Source organism: Bremia lactucae (genome assembly GCF_004359215.1).
Source record: "Bremia lactucae strain SF5 chromosome Unknown BlacSF5_NotPlaced_17_SHOA01000003.1_2250557bp, whole genome shotgun sequence".
Lineage (NCBI taxonomy): Eukaryota > Oomycota > Peronosporomycetes > Peronosporales > Peronosporaceae > Bremia > Bremia lactucae.
The window spans coordinates 1005552-1027729 of NW_027152029.1; the positions used below are offsets into that span (position 1 = coordinate 1005552).

At 45.5% G+C, this 22178-nt stretch overlaps 9 protein-coding genes across 9 annotated transcripts; 6 read left to right on the top strand and 3 right to left on the bottom strand.

Annotated features, from left to right (window-relative positions):
• Window positions 1-1235: 1235 nt before the first annotated feature.
• On the top strand, window positions 1236-1427 carry CCR75_008444 (uncharacterized protein; the record flags this gene model as incomplete). The annotated part of the gene is made up of 1 exon (XM_067966496.1): window positions 1236-1427. The coding sequence occupies one exon, from the start codon at window positions 1236-1238 to the stop codon at window positions 1425-1427; it is 192 nt and encodes a 63-aa protein (XP_067822634.1).
• A 415-nt stretch (window positions 1428-1842) lies between these two features.
• Window positions 1843-3833, top strand: CCR75_008443 (uncharacterized protein). The gene is made up of 3 exons (XM_067966495.1): window positions 1843-2444; window positions 2512-2566; window positions 2630-3833. Exons 1-3 carry the CDS (start codon window positions 1881-1883, stop codon window positions 3568-3570), a joined length of 1560 nt encoding a protein of 519 aa, XP_067822635.1. The 5' UTR covers window positions 1843-1880; the 3' UTR covers window positions 3571-3833.
• A 603-nt stretch (window positions 3834-4436) lies between these two features.
• On the bottom strand, window positions 4437-8184 carry CCR75_008441 (uncharacterized protein; the record flags this gene model as incomplete). Its single annotated transcript, XM_067966493.1, has 5 exons — window positions 4437-6724; window positions 6798-7176; window positions 7251-7784; window positions 7845-8006; window positions 8082-8184. The coding sequence occupies 5 exons, from the start codon at window positions 8182-8184 to the stop codon at window positions 6640-6642; spliced, it is 1263 nt and encodes a 420-aa protein (XP_067822637.1). The 3' UTR covers window positions 4437-6639.
• On the top strand, window positions 4490-6406 carry CCR75_008442 (uncharacterized protein; the record flags this gene model as incomplete). The annotated part of the gene is made up of 1 exon (XM_067966494.1): window positions 4490-6406. One exon carries the CDS (start codon window positions 4490-4492, stop codon window positions 6404-6406), a length of 1917 nt encoding a protein of 638 aa, XP_067822636.1.
• Window positions 8185-8497: 313 nt separating the features above from the next.
• Window positions 8498-12278, bottom strand: CCR75_008439 (uncharacterized protein; the record flags this gene model as incomplete). The annotated part of the gene is made up of 3 exons (XM_067966491.1): window positions 8498-10872; window positions 10933-12055; window positions 12083-12278. 3 exons carry the CDS (start codon window positions 12276-12278, stop codon window positions 10716-10718), a joined length of 1476 nt encoding a protein of 491 aa, XP_067823168.1. The 3' UTR covers window positions 8498-10715.
• On the top strand, window positions 8610-10460 carry CCR75_008440 (uncharacterized protein; the record flags this gene model as incomplete). The annotated part of the gene is made up of 1 exon (XM_067966492.1): window positions 8610-10460. One exon carries the CDS (start codon window positions 8610-8612, stop codon window positions 10458-10460), a length of 1851 nt encoding a protein of 616 aa, XP_067822638.1.
• Window positions 12279-12467: 189 nt separating the features above from the next.
• CCR75_008438 (uncharacterized protein) lies at window positions 12468-14722 on the bottom strand. The gene is made up of 3 exons (XM_067966490.1): window positions 14540-14722; window positions 14290-14472; window positions 12468-14227 (listed from the first exon to the last, which is right to left on the bottom strand). Exons 1-3 carry the CDS (start codon window positions 14706-14708, stop codon window positions 13515-13517), a joined length of 1065 nt encoding a protein of 354 aa, XP_067823167.1. The 5' UTR covers window positions 14709-14722; the 3' UTR covers window positions 12468-13514.
• Window positions 14723-14854: 132 nt separating this feature from the next.
• CCR75_008437 (uncharacterized protein) lies at window positions 14855-16348 on the top strand (the record flags this gene model as incomplete). The annotated part of the gene is made up of 1 exon (XM_067966489.1): window positions 14855-16348. One exon carries the CDS (start codon window positions 14855-14857, stop codon window positions 16346-16348), a length of 1494 nt encoding a protein of 497 aa, XP_067823170.1.
• A 1222-nt stretch (window positions 16349-17570) lies between these two features.
• Window positions 17571-19121, top strand: CCR75_008436 (uncharacterized protein; the record flags this gene model as incomplete). Its single annotated transcript, XM_067966488.1, has 1 exon — window positions 17571-19121. One exon carries the CDS (start codon window positions 17571-17573, stop codon window positions 19119-19121), a length of 1551 nt encoding a protein of 516 aa, XP_067823169.1.
• Between the last annotated feature and the right edge of the window lie 3057 nt (window positions 19122-22178).

A 22178-nucleotide genomic window follows, 5' to 3' on the forward strand; every position in this document is an offset into this window, starting at 1 on the left:
TAGATACCTCGCGTAACGGATGACGCTAGCCGTCATCCCTCCTAATGTGAATGCACCCATGTGCATCACATCCACAAGGGTTGGTCACAAATGTGCACCACACCCGAGTGTTGGGTCTAATTACTATTATTTAGTAATTGACCATCCCCTTAAGTACACCAAGTGTACTTAACGGGGACTGTGTAACATAGGGGCAACTTTAGCCCGTTAGAAAACTAGTGCCCAAGAGTATATACCTTAGAAAGGCTTCTATCTCTTACAGATCACTTCGCAAGCCTTAGGAAGGCACTTAACGCTTTAGGTTAAAAGATAAACTGCACTTCATTCAATTTTTAAATCTAAAACCTTGCCCTAGCTAATTTAAAAATGGATTTAGCCCGCCAGATACAAATCTGGCGGCAACCATATTTGTTACCCATAATAAATGGGATTTAAGTAATTAACTACTTTGGATAGGATAAAATATTTTACCCATGTTCCACAACAAAGGTTCTTTAACCGATGTGTGCCCCATTACACCTACCAATTGTAGCATATATAGTTTACCAAGACATAATTCAAGAAGGAGTAGATTGCGCAACTATCCCACTCAACACCACTAATACATAGATCTAGTAAGTAGTTCAATGCCCTCGCAAAAAATATAAAATCGTTGTTCTAGCAACTACAACACCCAATGCATAAAATCCTCCAAGTTACTTTGAAGAGCAGCAAAGAACATTTTTGAAGCCCTGCCAATACCGGATTTTCCTTGCGATATGTGCGGAATGCAGAATTGCCTGCTGTAATTGTTCATCCACCTACTAATTCAGTACTAATTAGCTAATGTCTGAATGAAGTGGAAATTAATATACAAATTTGCTTTTTATATATAATTTTCGACGAATAAGCTCCATTTTGATGGTCTTGTGCATCGGGGTCTTGCAGTTTAATACTCCCTCCGTTCGGAATTGAAGGGGACATTTCTGCGTGGGACTTTTGTTCGGAAATAAAGGGAACATTGTTCACTTTGCGTGTCATTTTGCATGAGTAATGTAAATCGAATCATATGGATGTGAAGTTTATGATTGATCAAAGGTAGCAATTGCCGATACTATCACATCGATGCAGTGCCCATCACTGCTTCCTTCGCCGCCTCAATGATCTCGACAGCGCAAGTAAGATGATCGAGCAAACGATTTTCATTTATTCTGAGAAAATGCAGTTTCGCGCCGAAAAATTCCGGGCTCGCTTGAATGGTTGTCGTTGAGCCTATTATTACTCGACAGACCGCTGACGCAAACGTGCTAGATTTGGGATTCTTCAATGCTATCCAGGCCTTGCAACACCAAAAGGTGATGAATAGCATTGACGAGTTAATTGCGGCAGTTCAAGCAGCAATTAAAGAGCTTAACAGGACTAAGTTGAACAAGGTTTTTCTTACATGAACGAGATCCTCAAATGCGGAGTCACCAGGAGCCCGCCTAAACTGAAAATTTGATTGGCGGACAACATATCGCAAGAAGCTTATTATGAGCCTTTCACGGACCTCTCACTAAAAATTTACCTAAGTTAAAAAAACATGCGCGAGTATTAAATTATAACCAAGATTTTTTCAGACGACGTCCGAGCTCCACCTTCAATATAATTCATAATGACCAATCAAATCGCAACAAAAGGAATTATTTCAGCCAGTCAAAATACCTCAAACTTCGATGGGATGAGTGCGAAAAAAAAGAAAGATAGAAAAAATAATACATTATTAAAACATTCGATATTCTAAACGAGTCTTTTCGTAAGATTTGCCTAAAATAACCTCAGGTTTTGCGATTTTTCGTTTCCCAATCGCCGTGGGACTATTTTCTGGATCGCCGCTACCACTAGTTAATGTCATTTTGATAATGTTTCGTCGCATGTCGTTCTCTATTGCACACCGCATGGTGCAGCAGCGTGTGCAAGCTCATGTGTCTTGTCTTTCTAAGAACCATTCCAATTCATCTGAACGCGTTCTATTTGTCTCCCGAACGGCTGCCGCTGCAGGTTTGCAAGACTTACTGCCATTCCCTGTGTCTGCTGCCGCTCTGCGCGACTTTAAAGCTAAACCTCGAGAGACACTTTATTTGTATCCAATCCAGGATGATGACGCGTATAAGAAACATCGCGTTCTTCTCGTTGGGCTTGGAGACGCTGAGAAAGTGACACCCAGTATTCTTCGAGATGCTACCAACACAGCATTGAGTATACTTAAGCGCAAGCGCGCGAAAGATGTCGTCATGCAAGTGCCCACGCTTGAAGGATGCTCTATGGACTCCTCACGTATCGTGAAGCTACTCTCTCAAGCGTCTATGCTTTCAAATTACCAATTTGATCAGTATCTGACGGACTCTAAAGACTCGTACGGAGACAGCAAGCTTTTGCTACCCCTTGAACAGATATCACTGGATGTATCAGCCTGTCAGCAAGAGGTGAATGGAAATGGCAAAGCTGTGATTGCGAATCAAAATTACTTACGTTGATTTGAGTTTACATCAGATTGTGGCTGAGCAGGTGACCGTTGGCGAGGAGACGATCTTTGCGCGAAACCTCGGTAAGAGTTTCGACTTCACGGAGTCTGACGTCTATTATCTAATTTTCACAATTGGCTACGTAGGCAATGAGCGGTCACACATTGCCAATCCAGCATTCATGGAGAAAGTAGCTTTAGCGTCTGCTGATCTTCCCAACATGTCGGTCCGTGTACTGCAGCAGGAAGACTTAGAGAAGGAAGGCATGAATATGTTTTTAAGTGTAGGTCAGGCCGGAGTTTGCCCTCCTCGTCTTGTGATTCTCGAGTACCATGGCAATCCAAACTCTGACACTAAAATCGCATTAATTGGTAAGGGTATAACTTTTGACACTGGCGGCTTAAACCTCAAGCCTACGGGTGCTATCGAAGATATGCACACAGACATGTGTGGGTCTGCTGCTGTCCTTGGAGCTATTCGCGCTGCATCTCGGCGGAATCTCAGGGTGAATATTGTTGGTGCTCTTGCTTTGGCTGAGAATGCAATTGGATCCAAGGCTGTAAAACCGCTGACGATTGTCAAGTCTCACTTAGGCATCACCGTAGAAAACAACAATACAGATGCCGAAGGCCGTTTAGTGCTTGGTGACGCGATGTCATACGTTCAAAAAGAGTTCAAGCCCAAAACGGTCATTGATGTAGCAACACTGACTGGTGCATGCATGGTTGCGCTGGGTCAGCATTGCGCTGGCTTATTTTCCAACTCGGATGATCTAGCCGATAAGCTTACTGAAGTCGGAACAGAATGCCACGAGCGTTGCTGGCGCCTACCGATTCACCCCGAACACACGGCTGCTCTCAAGGGATCGCAGTCGGACTCCCGAAGCACTGGCCGCACTCGCTACGGTGGTGCCTCCACCGCCGCAGCATTTCTCCAGCAATTTGTTTACGAAGGCGTTGACTGGGCACATCTTGACATTGCTGGTCCATCAAATTACAGCTCGGCCAAGTCCTATTTTCCAAAAGGTGCAACAGGCTTTGGCGTTCAGCTACTCTACGCGTATTTGAAAAAAATTGAAGAACAATAGTGAATGCGTCAGACGTGTCACTTGATTGAATGTCATTTTAGGGGCGGTGAAGTTAGATTTCTTAGATGCTTACTCGCTGTACAAGTTTCAAAAAAAATTGCAGCCGTCATTACCGACCGCGGTAAGTTGCCGATCATCTGGACTGACAAAGCCCAGTCAACAAACATTACTGGAGTGCTTTCCTAAGGTATGTCGACTAGAATGTTTCATTACGAAATACACGATCATGTTAAGCTGTTAAATCTATGTAATATTATGGCTACTGCTTTGAGTTCGCCTATGCGCTGAATATGACTTGAAATCGTTTCAGCAGGGCAAACCTGCTGTAACGGTGATGTTCCGTTACATATATATTATTTCCTATAAGAGGAAAATAATGGAGAAGTATAACATTAGGGAATCGTTATTCAGCCCCCCTATATTCTTTTCAAAAGGGAAAATCCTTAAAGATAAAATTAATTTGTAAGGGCTATTAATAGATTTACACGTACAATGGCACCCAGTTCCACGTATGCTGGGAGCCACCATCTCACAAATCTTACCCATTATAAACAGGATTTTATAGTTTAGCTATTTTAAATAGATTAAAAGGGTATCTTACCCATAAAGTAAAATGTCCCTACTACAACGATTCACCAACCGAAGTGTGCATCCGCTGACGAAGATCGTCCTTAATTTTCGTATGGCGCCCACGAAATAGTGCTTGTTTTTAGTATTAAAATAGGGTGTCCGTAGCATAAATTGGGTGTGTTCGCAGCAATTCCCATTGTTAAATCATCAAAAAAAAGTTAATGGTTAGCTCGCACTAATTTCAGCGTGGTATATGGTATATGCATGTCTACCACGCAATGTGTGACGTGAAATGGCTGAATCTCCATAAAACACGCAAAAATTATATCTGCCGTTGCTGACCCGCGTGATGATAAGCAGCTCGCACCTTGGCTCTGCAATTGGCGAGACGTCAGCGTCATTGTGTCGCGCGTTATGTGTTCGCTCTGGTAATGTGGTTGCACTGGGCATGCAGAAGGCTGCGGTCTTAAATTGCGCCGGTATGACGCTTTTTCGGGTCTTTCAGGGCAATGTAGAGGTGTTGGGATTTCGTCCGCCGATGGGTGTGTACTTTTCCCTTCAATCGCCCAAATGGAACAACCTCCTTGTTATTGAAGGAAGAAGTGGTAGTGAAGAGACCCAGGCGCCTTTCGGACCTTCAAATGCCACCTTATTGCAAATTATGGAGCCGAATTTGCCGGCGGAATATGCTAATGAGGACGAAGAAATGGCTGCCGATACGCTGGCGATGCAGCTTATAAATAATTTTCCTATAGTTATAATCTTGCGATCGATACCTGTTACGTATGGTAATGTTTCGTGCTTTTATGAAAATGCAAGACCACACAAATCAATGGCAGTGCTGCCTGGATTCAAATTGATTGTCTTAAAAGCTAATCAACACCTGCTGAGTGACCTAACTTCAGGTGCCAATCCAGCTAGTGTCGCACCTCTGGGAACCGATCCATCGCATCATGATTGGAAGTCACCAGAGCGTGTGCTGGCCGAACTTTTAGTCGTGGATGCTTTCAAGACCCTCCGCATCACAGATTCTTGGCAAGCCACGGTGAATAATTTACAAAAGGCACTGATGTCAGAGGAAAGCGCATCATTGCAGAAGATCATCGTGTGTGGAGGAAAAGGAGTGGGGAAATCAACGTTTTGTCGATATCTAGTGAATAGATTGCTCTCCGAGTTCAAAATTGTAGCGTTCCTAGACACGGACTTGGGTCAGAGCGAGCTAAACCCGTCTGGCCTTGTGGCACTTCACACGCTGACAACTCCGCTGCTTGGACCAGGATTCTCGCACATGAAAAACCCAATTCGTTCATTCTACTGTGGTAATACAAATCCAGGGAATGACCCATTGTACTACTTAAAGGCAGTCAAGAGTTTGTTACGTTTATGCGACTTAAAGTGGGCAAACAAATGGAGTGGTACCAGTGATAATGGAAGCTCAGGCGGTAGACAATGTGTACCACTGGTAATCAATACCGACGGGTGGATCAAGAGCATGGGGCATGACTTGCTGTGCAATATCATACAAGAAAGCAATCCTGACCACGTCGTGCAGCTTGTAGCCGCGACAAAGAATAAACAATTCGAAATTCCTACGGAAGGCACGTGGCAGATTCACGCTGTCCCACCGTGGGATCCTATAGGTCTGACTCAATCCCCTCGAAGCTCCAAGGAACTTCGAAAATATCGACTGCACTCGTACTTTTTGTCTCGCATCCGTTGTGATCTCCCGCGGACCTTGCTTCAAAATCTGCATGTGCTGTCAGAAAAGAATCGCATTGACAGTAGTATTTACTGCGCTTATGCTCAACTTCCACCCTTCGTTGTGTCATTCGACCGCGTGGATGTAGCGTTTGCGGGCTCCTCCGTTGCTCCAAGCCAGCTACTATTCTCGCTTAATGCTTGTGTCGTAGGCCTCTGTGTCAATCCTAACTACAAACCCATAAAAGATGACAAAACGAAGCCGCGTATGGGACCTCCTCGCATCGTGCTGCAACCAGCTCATGCGCCATGTCTAGGCATTGGGATCATCCGTGCAGTCGATGCGACAAAACGTCAACTTTTTCTATTGAGTCCGCTGCCTTTGTCTATTGTAAAGAATGTCAATCTCTTGATACGTAGCAGTATACCACTCGATGACATCATCTTATCTGCACGGGAAGCTGCCCAAACTCCGTATGTTGTTACCGATGTCATCTCATCAAACGGAACGGGATCAGCTGTAATGCAAAGTCGTAACAATTTTAAACGGAAACGTGATGGAAAGTAAACAAGCAGCGAGCCACAATCACAACGAGGTTGAGTCACTAAGCTTCTAACTCACTGCCAAGAAATCGCAATACGCTGGTCATATTCTCCAGTAGAAGATGCGACAACCACACCAATTGCGTCAATAATGGGTTTATCTTGCAACGGACATACTATGTAGATCGCTAAGATTTCACAGGACAGACACAAAAGCAATAAACATACTTATTACTAAGTCCAAATTTCGACGAAAAACTACTCCCGAAACGAAAAGTCTTTATCTGCAGCCTCAGCGTGAGGTGTCGCAATGGCACCCATGTGGTAATCACCGCACGAAACTCTATTATACAAGCACAAATAAAACATATTAGATACTACCTCTAATTGCTAGCGCGCACCAGCGAGTCACGCACGAAGTTATCTGAATGTCGGTCAATGCTTCGATTTGCTTCGGTTGTAGCTGATTTTTGCGATCACCGTGGCCCAAGCAAATGCAGCTACCCTTGCCAAACGTATAAACCTTTCCGTCGTCTGCCAAGGCCGCTGTGTATTGACGCCCGCAAGCCACTTGAACCATCTTATGCTCACTCACGGCCGTCATTTCGTGAGGTTCAATCCAAATTTTAGCACCCCACATATAGAGACGCCCGTCCTCCGTCACTGCTGCAGCGTGATCGTAACCGGCTGCAATCTGCTTAACAGTGAGGCCATAAAACGCATCAACTAGCACAGGAATCGATTCGATGTTGTACACGTCCATTGCCAGACCACCGCCAATGCCCAGCTGATTGTCTGCCCCAGAATGATCAAATAAGTTTACACTCCTCTGTATATGATTCCTCAAGCTAACAACAATAGTAACTCACGGCTGTTGCCTCCCCAACTGTACAGCTCACCCTTGTCTGTTAAAGCAAAGGAAAAATCTCGTCCGGCGGCAATTGAAACGATATTATTGTTCGCAAAAAACTCTATGGGCTCGGGCACCTCACACGTGTCAGACTCGCCATTGCCTAAGCGTCCATACTCCCCGTTGCCCCAGGCCCAAATTTCTCCGTCTCTGGTGAGCGCGACCGTGTGGAACTCACCACATTCAACCGTCGCGATAGGAACACCCTGGTCCACCAGCGTTGCCAACAGACGCGGAGTAGGCTCGTCTCTACCACCAGCGTGGCCAAGACCACCTGCGCCCTTCATGGTGGAGCCTCCCCATCCCCAAGAATACATCTTGCCGTCTTCATCTACCGCTGCCGTGAAATAGTCACCACACGAGACGTCAACAATTCGAATGCCTTTAAGGGCTTCCACCTCACGCGGAAGCGACTCCAACTCGCTGCTCTCCCCGAGACCTAATTTGCTATACTCGTTGCTTCCCCACATGTACAGCTTTCCATCCTCGTCGACTAAAACCAACAATGACTATGTCAGTCTTCATGTAACAAATTGATGATCTAAGAACGTACTGGCGGCGCTATGGCTGGCACCGAATTCGACGCGGGTGATGGCTTTTCCTTCAAGCGCCTCGACTAGCTTCGGTGTTAATTCTTCGTACGTATTGCGAATTCCTGACTTTAACACGGATCCGTGACCCAGCTGACCCAGGGTCCCATTGCCCCATGTGTAAACTACATCATTGCAAAGAACAAAGCAGTTAATAACGATTAAGTGCAAGATGGCAGCCTGATTATGATTTAACAAACCACTCGATTGCGTTGTATAGAAGGAGATACGATGTACTTTGTGGGCGGACGCCAGTCTGGCAGCACTGGCAAGTCGCTTTGCTGAACGGAATGCACCTAACATGTCAACCACTCGGATGTGTGGTAACCAAACAGATGCACATCATTTTTACACCAGGTAACGAGATGCATAAAAGGCTCTTTAGAAATGGTCGGATCAGTCACGAATTCTCAGCCCTTCAATTTTAAGTATAGAGCATGTATAAGTTCATCAGTTTTAAGTATAGTGCCAAAAAAGACAGGTTATCTGTCTTTGAGCGTCTTTAAATCAAAGCCCGATTTCTGTTCGAATCTCACCATGCCATGTACAAAATATAATGTTACGGATTGGAAGCAGCAGCGCTGCATGTCATTCAAAACTATTCGCTGGTGGTAGTGTGATCCTGAAAAAGCCACGAGCATAAACTTAGATGCATATTACGTTGCATAATCCATCCTGTCGCATTGTGATTAGCACTTTCCTCGGCTGATACGATGCTTCTGATGCCGATGGCGAGGGTGCTTGTGGTGCTCGTCGCAACAAATGCAATTTTTAGTCAACTGCCGTGTGCGACTGTCGACGCGACCGGTGATGCGTCAATGCCAAGGTCATTTTCTGCGATGACGTCGAATGGGCAATCTTTTAATCGTTCCAAGTCATCTTTCGAATCTGTAAAAGATGACGACATCGTTGTAGGTACTATTCGAATAGATAACGAAGACGCTGAAACTCATCGCAATGTGGACGGCTCTAAAAAGCTTTGGGAATCTTCTCACAATAATGTAGGTGCGCATAGCTCAGGACATTCAGGTACCCTAGCATTAGTAAACGCGGCACTTAAACTTGGCAGTGTGCTTAATGCGACGAGTACCATTGAACAGACCTATGTTAATTGGCTTGGTAATCCATACGGAAGCATATATTCGTCTCGAGCGTGCTGGCGTAAAGCTCATATCGCGAAGATGTGTCCACTGGGATACAATAGCAAACTGGGAATGTGCTGGACGCAGTGTCCATACTCATATCCGCTTGAGTGTGGACTCGAGTGCATTCGGCAAAATGACGATTGTGGAACTGCCGTTTTCTATAAAGTCGCTGTCGTTGTCCAGACAGCGATTTCGTTGTCTGCATGGAGTATATACGGTGACATGGAGAAGTGGGATAAAGGGGTTAAAGTTGCGATCAAGTGCATCAAATACATGATCAGCATCATTAAGTCTCTGGTCCGATATATTCGCTACATCAAGGTCTACAATCCGGAAGCCACTAAAGACAAAATTCTATCTATTCTGTATCAGATTGACAATGTCATTATCGACTTACCCGTAACGGTCGCTTATTGCATCGGGAAGAGAGCATCGGATGACATCAAATTCGTCGATACGGTCCTTACGACTGCAGAGTACCTCTTATACGACATCATCTCAAATGGAGACTTCATTATTTCAACTTGGAAGGAATTTATGCGATTTATGAAAAAACTCGCGCTGGGCGATTCGGCTGCATCGTTGACAGGTGAAGAAATCAAGGCATTAAAGTCAGCGCTCAAGTCCAATACAACTTGTGGCTACGACCTGAAGCGGCTGCTTGATCGTACGTGGATGACTGTGGCAGAATTACGCTTGCTACATCCGGAGATGTCCGAGGATGAGATTCGGGTTACCGTGAGTCAATCGAATCTCATGCTCAACGATATTCCAATCGCAACGAATAACTGTATTCCCGAACTATTAATAAAATCGGATGAAAAAACTGCATATGCTACTCGGGATACTCTTCGAAAGACGTTTGAAACCATCGTGGACGACTTAATTACAGCAGGAACAAGCAACAATGGCAGCTTGCTCACCTTTGGTGAATATGCTTTTAAAATAGCTGATCGTGCGATCGGTTTCTATGCAATATGGGACTACTTTTACGTATCTTCAGTAATTTCTCAGTATGTCCAACCCATTTGTGCGCCCACACTGCTTATTGGAGAGATTGACGATGGTAATGTAAAGAAAGCACTTGCGATGACCACTGTCCAGGGAGCGTTTAACAACAGCGACGGCATGTGGACAAAAGTTGGTGACGGAACTGTGACCATCACTTTCAAAAGCATAGACGTGAAAGACGTCGCTGTAAACATCAAATCAGGTGGCGATAAAATTGCCGAGGTGCCTATCCCAGCGGGAAAAACTGTGGTGTGGAAGTCGACTGTTGCGGTGCTGGGAGGAAAGACTCTGTACCTTGATCGATGGCGTCCAGGGTTTTTAAATCTTCCTGGCACTGGAGGTGGATCATTACGTCTGTGGGTCCCTCGCTCGGCGCTTGGAGGGACATTGCAACTTACTGCGTTTTTAAATGCTAATGAGTAATAATTGTAGAATCGTATACATAGCTGCAAACAACAAAAGTATTCCTTAGCGCAGCTACTTAGTTCAAATAAAAATGTTAAAGATTGCAAGTGTTCAACATACTTGGTTGTATGCATGGATGGCGATGTCGTGAAAGACCGTATTTTCTAAGCTTAAAAAATTGCAGCCTAGATTAAGCATCGCCATAGGTTGGCACTGATAAGTGTGACATTCAAGGATTTCCACTTATCAATCATACTCGCCATCGCTCCGGCCCTATCGCCATGCCATTAAAAGACAATTCTCAAGGCTGTCGTCCGTGTCACAATAATGCACCAATCGCGTATTCAGCTGTAATTGCGCCAAATAAGCCGCACGACCGGCGTCAATGATACGCTTGCATTTTCTGCCCAACTCGACACGTTCGTCTTTACTATGGCATACAGGTAAGCAAGTTTAAAAAAAAAAAATCGAGTAACATTGGCAAGCGTACCTGATACCAAGCATATGCTCCACCGCGTCACCGTCAAGGCCCATTCCGCAGGTAGCCCAAGATGACATACTACAGAGTAGGTTGAATTCTTCGGGAGAAATTCCGTGTTCTTGGAAAAATCGCGGATTAATGTAGTCATCCCAAACACAAACGTGATGACAGCACAGCGCAATCGCTAAGCCCTGCAAGCTATTCGATACACATGTGCCTTCTGTTACATTAGCACGATCAATCCTGGGGTTATGCAGTGTCTGCGCGATGGCTCGAAGCGACAAATCCGTTGCTACCCCGCACAAATGCTTTGACATGCAGATGATGGGTTTATTTAGGATTTCTTTAATTCCGGCAAAGTTAAGATGGCGAATGTCTATCTTCGCACGCAGGGTAGAAGCACTTTTCTTAGAACTGTTGATTCGATTAACGTCGCCACCAATATATCGATCCGCTTTGCCACGGGTGTGTGCCCGATCAATCAGAACGTAAAGACTATCTGGGAGCATCTGCGCCACTGCCAACGAAAGCATTCCTCGTCCAGCTCCAAGCTCCACAAAAGCCGCAGTCGGATCATTGAACAACTTTACTCGATTCATATGCCCTATAATCGATGACTGCTGTTCTATGTGACGCAATACGCATTTTGAGGCTCCAGCTTTTGCTTTATTTTCCAAAAGCTTGTCGCAACAATTATGGTGCAGCTTCTCCAATGCCAAATCACCAACACAAGACGCATATATCGCTTCAATTCGGTTTCGCAAATTTAAAAAATTTATAATCTGCAACTTCCCGATCATGCTTTGTTGCTCCTTAGCTGACAAAGCCGAGTGCTCACTTTCTTTCTCTTCAGTGTTATCAGCAGAATTATTTAAAGCAGCCTTTTGTTCCGTGTCACTACAATTTGCACCTGAATTTATGTTATGGATGTAATATGGGAGCTTCTTCATTACATCGGCGTCCTTGGCCCGATTACATATCAGCACGTGTTTGGCCAGATCGAATTCGTAGACCGTATGCGCTTTGTCCACCGGACACGGTACGCGGCGACGTAAGGTGGCTTTAAATTTTTGAGACTTATTACTCACAACTGCGTCGCTTTCAGGCAAATGATTGCCGCAAAAAAGTGAGCCTGCCACTCTTCATCATTACAACAAACCCGCGTTGGCAATCATTATAACGCTCACTGACACCATGTACTTGTACCTAGCAATATTGCAGTAGCGCCGCTTTCGTACCACCACAAACATGCAGCGGTCCCATTGTCCAATGTCTTTATTCTCGCTTTTTTTCTGCTTGCGGCGCTTGCGTTGAGCGGCGCGAGAAAGTTGCTCGGAGCTTCTTTTAATTTCCATTGTCACGATATTCACTGATTGGACCTGCTCAAGTTAAATAAGCGATTGGATAAATTGGCATTAAAGTTGAAGAAATAACTGTAGAACAATAGAGAGCTTCAGGTAAGATGCAGTACGATCCGGACAAGCCTCGGACTAATAGAGCGAGATGCTTTTATCTGGTTGCGTGCATCCCTCATCTTACGCTGCTACTTGTGTATTGCCTCCTGCATTTGCATTTTTACAGAACGAAGAGATTGAAGTCTTGCAGGTAGATTTTCTATTGTCCATTTTATAATTTGTCAAATTCATCGACCGTCGTTGTTCTGTCAGTCTATTTTTGAGACACATTCTATCTTAAAAGCGACTTGGACAAACCGAGCCTTGGGAGATCCTTTACCGTTTCAGTGCCTGGACGTCACGCCATTGTCCTCTTGGTGTATATACCTCACGGATACCCAACCACCGATGCTCCGATCGCTGAAGTCTACGAGTCTCTTGGACTTACAAACATACAGAGGGCAATCTTCGCAAGATCTAATGGCCAAGTATGTCTTTACGAGTGGATTGAAAAAGTGCGAGATACATACGCCAGTGATGTGCTCAAAGCTGCTGAAGTAGAGGCTGAGGCCAACGGCAGCGACAATGACGACATTTGTCTTGATGCTGTCAATTATAATTTTTATACGCAGCTGCCTCGTGTCCGGAATGCGCATTTGGCCCGTACAGTTGAGCGTGAAGCAATAATTGCACCAAAGTCGTCCATAGTACTACAATTCTTGATCGGAAAAGCACTTTCGTTGCGCATGCGTGTCCTGTCGAGTGCGTTGAGATTGTGCGCTCTTTCCTTGCTCTCTTACTGGACGATCGCAAAATTCAGCGAGCAATTCAAAACATGTTGGCGTATCGAATTGTCGGCACGTTTACCATAAAGGACGATGACGAGGATGGCGAGCATGGAGCAGGAAGTAAGCTTTCAAGCCTTTAGAGCTTTTAATGGCTGAAAATGTAGCTGTTGTCGTGACTGGTACGGCGGTATCAAACTGGGTTCTGACCGTTATAAGCACATCAACGCATGTGCTCGACAGGTGCTGGAAGAGATCGGCTTCTTAAACGAAGCAAATATCTCTTACAACCATAAGGAGAAAGGCAAGCGGTAGTCTTCATTATTTATATAAAAACAATTGCATGAGTCAAGTATATATCCTAATACTGTCTTTTAAGGTGCAGCTGATGATAGAACGCTTTAAACGTGTCTTACAAAATGCGATTTCCTAGTGCTGACGAAATCAATAACAGCGCCATATCGACTGTAATTCGAGCTCCATCGCCGGGTGCGAGCGATGGATTTACCTCAACCATGTCCAGCCCCACCAGTAAATTGGTCTCTGCCACCGCTTCAGCTACGTAATGAGCTTCGCGCCAAGTAAGTCCACCACGTACGCGTGTGCCCGTTGAAGGTGCCACCAAAGGGTCTACAGCGTCGATATCGTAGCTCATGTGCAGCGGACGCTGCTTCTTGCTACAAAGATGATCTAGCGCCATTTCCATGGTCTTGCCAATGCCGAAGCGGTCCACGTCCTGCATAGTAAATGCCTTGATGCCCTTTTCACGCATAACGCGACGCTCAAACATGTCGATATCACGTAGTCCGACGTACACGAGTTGCTCTGGTTTCATCGTGGGGCCATTAACAAGCCACTCAAAGCCTGGAACCTTTGAGCTGTCAATCATGCCGTCCATTAGAAAAGCAACGGGCATGCCGTGCATGTTGCCAGAGTCCGAGTCTGCTGGCGTATTTATGTCAGCGTGAGCATCCACCCAGATCACGCCAGCATCCGGGTACACTGAAAGCACACCTGCTAGGGATCCAGTACCAATGGTGTGGTCTCCTCCTAGTACCAGACAGAATTTTCCTTCCCCAGCTTTTTCCTTAAAAAGTTCATACAACCGCTTCAATCCATTGCCAACTGTCACCATAAACGAATCGGGTCATAATAACATCGAAGTAAATATCTTGATCAGCACTTACCAGGAAAGCACTGCTTGGCTTTGCCGTAGCGAGAGTCTAGTATTGGGTCGCTTGAAGTTGGAGCCTCGAAGGTAAGGTTGCCATTCTCCTCAACAGACCAGCCTAAATTATTCAGCGTCTTGTGTAGTCCCGCCTCGCGCATGATATTAGGGCCACCATCTGTACCCAGCAGCGGTTGGCCATCTGCGTTGGAAGAGTAATGTTACAGTCAAAAGACAGCAAATATCAAAATGTACATGCAGAGACGAACACGTCATAGGGGCGCCGATTACCGACACGGTCTGCGGCAGGCTCAGATGAGCGTTGTGGCGGCTTTCCGCATGTAAGTGTGGACGATTTTGGTCCCATTGACGACTCGAGGAGAGCGATATGTTGCGCTGCTGCAAGTATCGTATGAATGAAGAGGAAGGACGACGCATTAGTTTGCTCGGAAGATCACTTTTCAACCTGTGAAAGCCGATCGTGTTGAATTCTTGAAGGAACACCTGGACTGTACGACTAAAAAATCTGTCCGAACACCTTTCCAAACACAAGTCGCAGTTCTCTTGACAGCGATTAGAAGTCGATGCCGTGGAACGCGAACAATAATCCTGCAGGCGACATCCGCGCGCCAGCGATAGCAACGGCGCTCCGTGTAAAGCAGCAGAGAAAAGGAACTAAAAGTGTAGTTAATGCCTGGACATGCTTACTCCGAGTGGAAGATTTAGACACGCTAGACGTCAGCCATGAGCAGCGGACGATAGTGCGTCACTGTGCTCTTTTGCATCCGGAAGACTTTCCGATAGATGCTGCAGGTTCCGATGGTACCGCTTTGATTCATCCGAGACGCTATGCACAATATGTAGTGGCCGTGCGCTCGTGTGAGGCGATCACTCGCGGCTCCATTGCATTGTCACCCGCGCAGATGATAAACTTAGAACTCTGCAGATTTCAAACCGAAAAATGGACTCTTTATACGGACCACGCACCTGTTGCATCCACTGTGGCAATTGAAATACGTCCACTGCTGAAGACGTATAAGAAGGTAGAAAGCGACGACGAGAAAGATGCAGCCGATACAGTAGCGACTGCTCTAATTGTGACCGATGCGAAGGATTTTGCAGCTGCTTTTGCCAGGTATACTTGGCAACGTGTACTATCAAATCATGAACGGCTTGTTATGCCATACAAAGATGGTCACAATTACTTTATTCGTGTGCTAGAAATCGATGCCGAGGATGAAAATGAGACAGAGCTTACAATGCCAGACGCTTATTGTGGTTGCATAGATGAAGTTACTCGGGTCACTGTGTCGTCTGAAGTGGACCTATCTCCCACATTCAGTCTGCTAAATGAAGAATTATTCGGTGCGACTAACCTGGCATCTATGCGCTCAGATGTTGTCACAGTACTTACAAATGACGAAGAGGAATTTCCGGTCAAGAAGCGTTTGCTTTACCCGTGCATTAAGTTGTCCTCCGCTGTTCTTTCAGGCAAGGGTCTGCACAAGGAGGCAACTTCGACAATCAAGGTCGATGTTGATTGCTGCACATTTGATCGCGTTCTTCTCTACCTTGAACACGAAGCACGCAACGACGGTAGCGTCTTTCGATTTGATCCCTCAGTCATCGACGACCTACTAGCCGCTGCTATTACAGTGGGATGCATAGGGCTGCAAGAAGTTTGTCAAAAGTGCTTTGGCGAATTTGAGACTCGTGTACGCAAAGAGGCTATTCGGTGGGAGGAGGTCGTACAGCGCAATCAATCGGGTGAAGTATTGCTCGTCATGCAAGGAATGGTGCTAGATATTACACGCTGGGTTCCAGAACATCCTGGCGGCTCCGAATTGATTGCTCAAGAAGCAATGAATGTAGACTCGACTGTGATGTTTGAGATCTACCACGCCAGTCGGCAGTCTTTCCGGTATCTTAAGCAGTTCTACATAGGTGAACTTTCCGAGTTTGATGTTTCGACGATTCCTAAGTCAAGAGAGCAGCCATCAAGCGCATTTATTCAGGAGCTGCAGCAGTTTACGAAATGGCGCATCAAGCTCAAAGAACAGGTTTTTAAGAGCTTTTGAAGTTGAAGAAATGACAACAACTTAGGATGTTTACGTCTGTATTGTTACAATTTAGATTGTGACGTAAAACTTTCAATCCGAGTCTTTGATAGGCTTTTGAAATTTAATTAAAAAGATCACCCAATTTAAATAAACGAGAGCTGTTCGACCACTTTTATCCCTAGGTGGTCGATCAGGCTGCCGGACGTTGTAAGATAGACACTGAGCCAATCTTCCTACCAGAATTATGACAGTGGAATTTATTGAAGCAACAAATGCACTAAACTACAATTTACTATAAAAGTTAAAATCAGTACGCCAATGCTGAGGCAACATGCAATTCGAAGTGAAGCGAAAGCAATCATGTAATAGCCGAATAAAGGCAAATAAAATCATTAAATTGCAATTATTGAACTATTGGCCGTGCAATCTCGATTGCAAATTAAATATATAGATGTTCACGTGACCATCCGAGATACTTTACTGATTGGTATCGATCTTTCATTTCGTAACACCTGAGAATGGGATAATGCACACTGACGACTGGCTGCCGCTCTGATATGTTATAATCCGTTTTGCTTAGTGGATGTTTGTCAGAAGGTACAAGTTCTCAACCTGTGTCATGTAGAGTTTTTACCAAACTATAAATACCAATAAATACCAACGGCCCAGATCACGGTTTGCGTTTGCCATTGTGAGCGTTGCAGTTGTCGCTACTGCCGATGGATTTTTGAAACTTCCACATGTAAATCCCACCCAAACCTAAATGAAACACTCCAAACGTGTGAAATTGAGAAAGCGGCAGGTTCGTCTGTTAAGCGAATTCGTGTGTTCTAGGTATGACCCCTTGCACCTAGTACCGGCTATAGCCGGTATTCCGGAAGCCTTGTTTTTCTCATGAGAGGGTGAAAGTATAAGAAACGAGGCCAAATCTGTTTCCAACCAATCGGGAGAGGCACCTTGCACTTGTTTAGGTAAATGACATCCGTCCTCCTGAATTCTAAATTTTATGTGATGGTATATAGGGGTGGGTACGTTGCAGAGTGCGTTCGCATTGCCTCAAATTCACATGGCTGCACCGGACACCAATCTAAATTGTTCTAATTCAACAAAGTCGGACTGTTAGCGAGGTATATATTTCCCTCTCGAGTGTCGAAAGTCGTTGGCAACGCTCTAGAAACAAGTTAGCGTCCGTTTCTTCAGCCAAGGGCCAACTTAATTCCTGACTCACTTGTACTTTGCCATGAATTGGTTTGCCAAACATAGTGTTACCGTTCCTTCCTACCAAGTCAGAGATGGCAAGGTCTTTTTTGTTGTCAAGCTCACCCCCAATTCGCAGAGCACATCTTCATTTGACAAAGTTAGCACGACGCTGCGCTCGTATGCCCAATTTCGACAGCTGCGGAACATACTTCTCGAGCAACTGAATGGACGGAACAGTATGCCGCGCCGCTGCAATCACCAGATTTTTAGCACGGCACGCGTTTGTCGTTGCGCTGGGAATTGCTGTGAGTTTAAAGCACTGTACCGCATGCTGCAATCGTATGCGTTCCCATCGCACCGGTTATTGCGCTCTCGGCTTATAGGATTGGACAACGCCGCCATTAATGAGCGTCTCGGGGCTCTTGCGGCGTTTGTGGCGCAACTGTATGATTTTTTTTACACTTTTGCAAGCGCGCAAGTGTGTGACAGGGTTCAAGATGGCACCTGTATAGTGCTTAAAACGTATTTGAACTTCCTTGGCGCTTCCGAGCATTTCTTTACCGACAGTTCGGCCGTGCTGCACCGTCCGCTCGCCTTGATCAGCTGGAGGCAACTGTGTGCCGAGCAGATGCTGGCTCAGGACGACGAGAAGAGAACAAATACAACTGTAGTGGAGAGCAACCATGATGAATCTCAATGTCACGTGAAGGGAAAGTCGATGACTTGGTTACGAATCGAGAATGACGAAGCGCAGCTACTTGCACCTCTTCCTTCACTACAAATCAAGACTGTTTGCGCTCACACCATGCACTCGTTCTTGGAGGAGTTTTGCGAGCAAGTGCTGAGCCGATTTGCAACAGACATTGAGGAATTGAATGCACCTGGTCTCACTCAAGCTCGCCGCTGGGAAATTTGCCTTTATGTAGCGTGTCGCATTGGCCACGCGTATGCTGTGCGGCTCATTCTTTTCAATCATGCTGACATCAACACCGTAATGGCGGACGGATCTTCGTGTCTACACATTGCAGCTCGCATGGGTCGTACGGATATTGTAGAGATCCTATTGGATGAAGGTGCAGACGCCAACAAGGCAAACAATACTGGTGTCACTCCACTTATTGCGGCGTGCAGAAACGGATGTTTCGAAGTCGTGAAGCTTCTTATCGAATCTGGTGCCTTTGTCTCAGTTTGCAGCAAGCGTGGCACGTACCCTCTTCATGCTGCTATTGTCTCCCAAAATTTTAAGATTGTATCAATGCTCGTGGAGCGCGGAGCAAATGTGAATGCCATGACCGCGACTGGCATCACTCCACTGCACTTTGCGGCCAAGCTCGGCTCGCTATCTATTTCCGAATATTTGCTACGCCATGACGCCGATCCGGAGAAGCGCACCAAAAATGATAGCGATGCAATGATGATTGCAGAGGCTAACGGTCATGCTACGGTCTGCGATTTATTTCAACAATTTTCGGGCTGCATTACAAAAAACCATGTGGCTTCGAACTATCTGCTTCCGAATAGCATAAGCGACGCCGGACAGTCCTCCTTTGTACCAATGCACATATCGCACTGCTTGTCCTACAAACATTGACCTTTGATTAAATTTAGCTAAGAAGAAGCACCCAGTGAGTCGAAATGAAGCGGTACCACTGCGTGCGAATAGGAAATAATATAATCGTATGATACATTCGAATGCAATTGGAAACATGGTTGTCATTACTATTAAAAGAATGAAGCGGCTCTGCATCCACAATGGGTCCAGTTTTTCTTTCCTTTGTCGTGGTCAATGCCTTTCAGCAAATTCATGACACTTTTTGCACAGTTCATGACAAATCTGAGTCATTTGTTTCAATGATATTATTAATTTAATCATTTGTCGAGCAGACCTGTAAGAGAAGGCATGCCCGTGCACACCGCAACCCAGTCATAAAGAGAAGGATCGAAAAAGAGGCGGCTGAAAAGCAGGAAGATGATAAATCAGAAGTAAAGGAAGACAAGTGACTCGGACATAATTAATGGGAATGTTTCTCCGCCTTCGGAAGCAGGTGGAGGCGCCACTATTCCTGGTATAACGCCTGTCCAAATTTAATGCTACTCGATCTTGCAAATAAGGCATACGTGGTATCGGCCAGCTCGCCAGTTGAAAAGTTGCAACGGCAAATATCACAGCTCATGGTGGATCAAAAATTGGAGGAACTAGTGACGCTAGTTTAAAAGGAGATTGAGGCTTTGAAACAAAAATTCAATGAGCTCGAGAAGAAAATACAGCCCACCCTTTATTCTACACAGAATAGGGACATGATGACAGTAGCACATACTGTAATGGGGCACACATCGGTTGGAGAACCGTTGTTGTATATACATTAACTTTATGGGTAAAATACCCTTTTATCTAATTTTAAAATAGTTAGTTACTTAAATCCCATTTATTATGGGTAATAAATGTGGTACGCCGCCAGATATAAATCCGGCGGCCAAAATCTATTTTAATGAGCTAGGATAAGGTTTTAAGATTTAAGTAATTAAATAAAGTTCAGTTCCCCTTTTGATCTTAAAGGGTTAAGTGTCTTCCTGGCTTGCGCATTGATCTGTAAGAGATAGAAGCCTTTCTAAGGTATATCCTCTTGGGCACTAGTTGCCACTTGGTTCTACGAACCCCTGAACCCTTGAACTAGGATTCCTTAAGCTTTAATAGCTTGTACGACTCCCTGAGTTGTTAAACCATTGGTTCAATAGATCTAAGTGACTCTCTGAGTCTGAAAGTCTTCCTCTGACTTTAAAAGCGATGTAGCTCCGCTACACCTGGTAGCACTCGTAGTCGATCTACGCCTGAGTCTTTAAAAGACTAATTTCTCACGAAAATGGAAGAGGGTCCAGCATTTTCAGAAGCGCAACGCGCCGCTTATGACAAGCTCAAAACCTTATTCGGGCTTGAGCACGTGAAATTTATTATCTCCCAGGGACCAGAGGTCCTGCATGCAAGGCTTGAAGCCTTCATGCGGTACAAAGCCTCCCTGATCGGTCAGGTACGGGACCATTTAGCGGCATCTATGCCAACCCGGTACATCTCTGTACCTGACTCAGAGCCGAGGGCTCGCCCTCTAGCTGTAAATGTGAAAACATTTGAGGGAAAAGCGGGAGAAAATTTCCCTTTTCGGATTAAGCAGATGGAAGTGTCCATTGCCTCCGCCTTTTCTTAACAGAACGGCAAAAGGTGGCTATGGCCATTTCCAAACTTTAAGGTAGAGCCATGGAGTGGGCACTATCGTGCAGCACGTCCATAAACGACGCTTTTCCCTCATGGGATTCGCTGAAACAGCAAATGACGGAGCATGTTTGCACCGCCTGTCTGATCAGGCTTTTTGCATGCGAGCACGGCTCCTAGCGACTCGACAGGGTAAAAGAACCCTTGGGGACTTTGTCCAGGAGTTGAGAACTCGCATTGCATCTATGCATCAAGACCCGGTGCAAGAAGCAACTGTAGTGACCATCTTGATGGGGGGTCTCAATGAGGGCGTTGTCCGGACGGAATTGTTCCGATCTCATCCGGCTACATTCGAAGAGGCAGTTGCCATAGCGCTACGCGCCGAGTTTGACTTTAAGTCTGCTCGCGTCAGCACACCTGTTTACCGAACAAGCTCTTCGAGCACATGGGTTCCGTCTTATAGACCGGAACCAACCTCGGTGAGGAGGAGAAGCGGCACTTCAAGATGTGAAATAGCATAAGACCATCCGTAGATGTTATATGTGCGGAAGCACGAAACATTTACGCCCTGCCTGCCCTCTTCAAAATTCACGTAAAGCTCGAAAGAGCTCCAACTCCGACCTATACCAGAGACCAGGTACGGTGCGGAAAAACGTCGATACCCAGTAGGTGCGGGGCGCCCTTCTGGGGAAGACCTAGGCTCTGTTGAACCTCAAGGAGGTGAGAATAAACAGAACCTAGCCCCAATTAGCTCGGTGCTTAATGGTACGGGGCGAGTACAAGCCTGGCTTGCTAGTCGCTCAAGCGACTGTAAAGGGCTTTGATAAGCCGTGGTCAATTTTAATTGACTCAGGAGCGTCTTGCAATTATGCTCGACGCCTTTTGCTTGAAGGAAGTCAACAATACGTTAAGGCGCTTAGAGCGCATGAAGGTGATACAATCACTGTTCGCTTAGCGACTGGGACTCGTGTCACTGTTTCCAAAGCTCCATTGAACTTAGGTATAAAGCTTCTGGACTTTGACAGAATGGAACTCTGTCTCGTCCTTGATCTGAATTCGAGATATAATCTCATCCTTGGTATGGCCTGGTTAGAACACCATGAGCCATGGATCGATTGGAGGTCTAAGATCTTAGGCACCACGCGCAATGTTCCTAGCAATGTTTTGGAGAGTCATGAACCCACCTTTGCTAGGCAACAAAAGCGCTATTGGCGCGGATCATTTAAATGAGTCTGTCAGTGTTTTAGACATTGGCATGTCTGAGTTAATAAACTCTAATGCTTAAAACATTAATTCTGAGCCCGACTCAGCAGAAATAAGTGGAACGGCCGTACTCCGTCGAGTGACACTCGTTATAATAACGATTCACTAAATGCTGAAAGCTTTGTTGGCCTAAGGCCGAATCATCAAGGGTGCAATATCCCTGAGATACGTGGAGTGGCA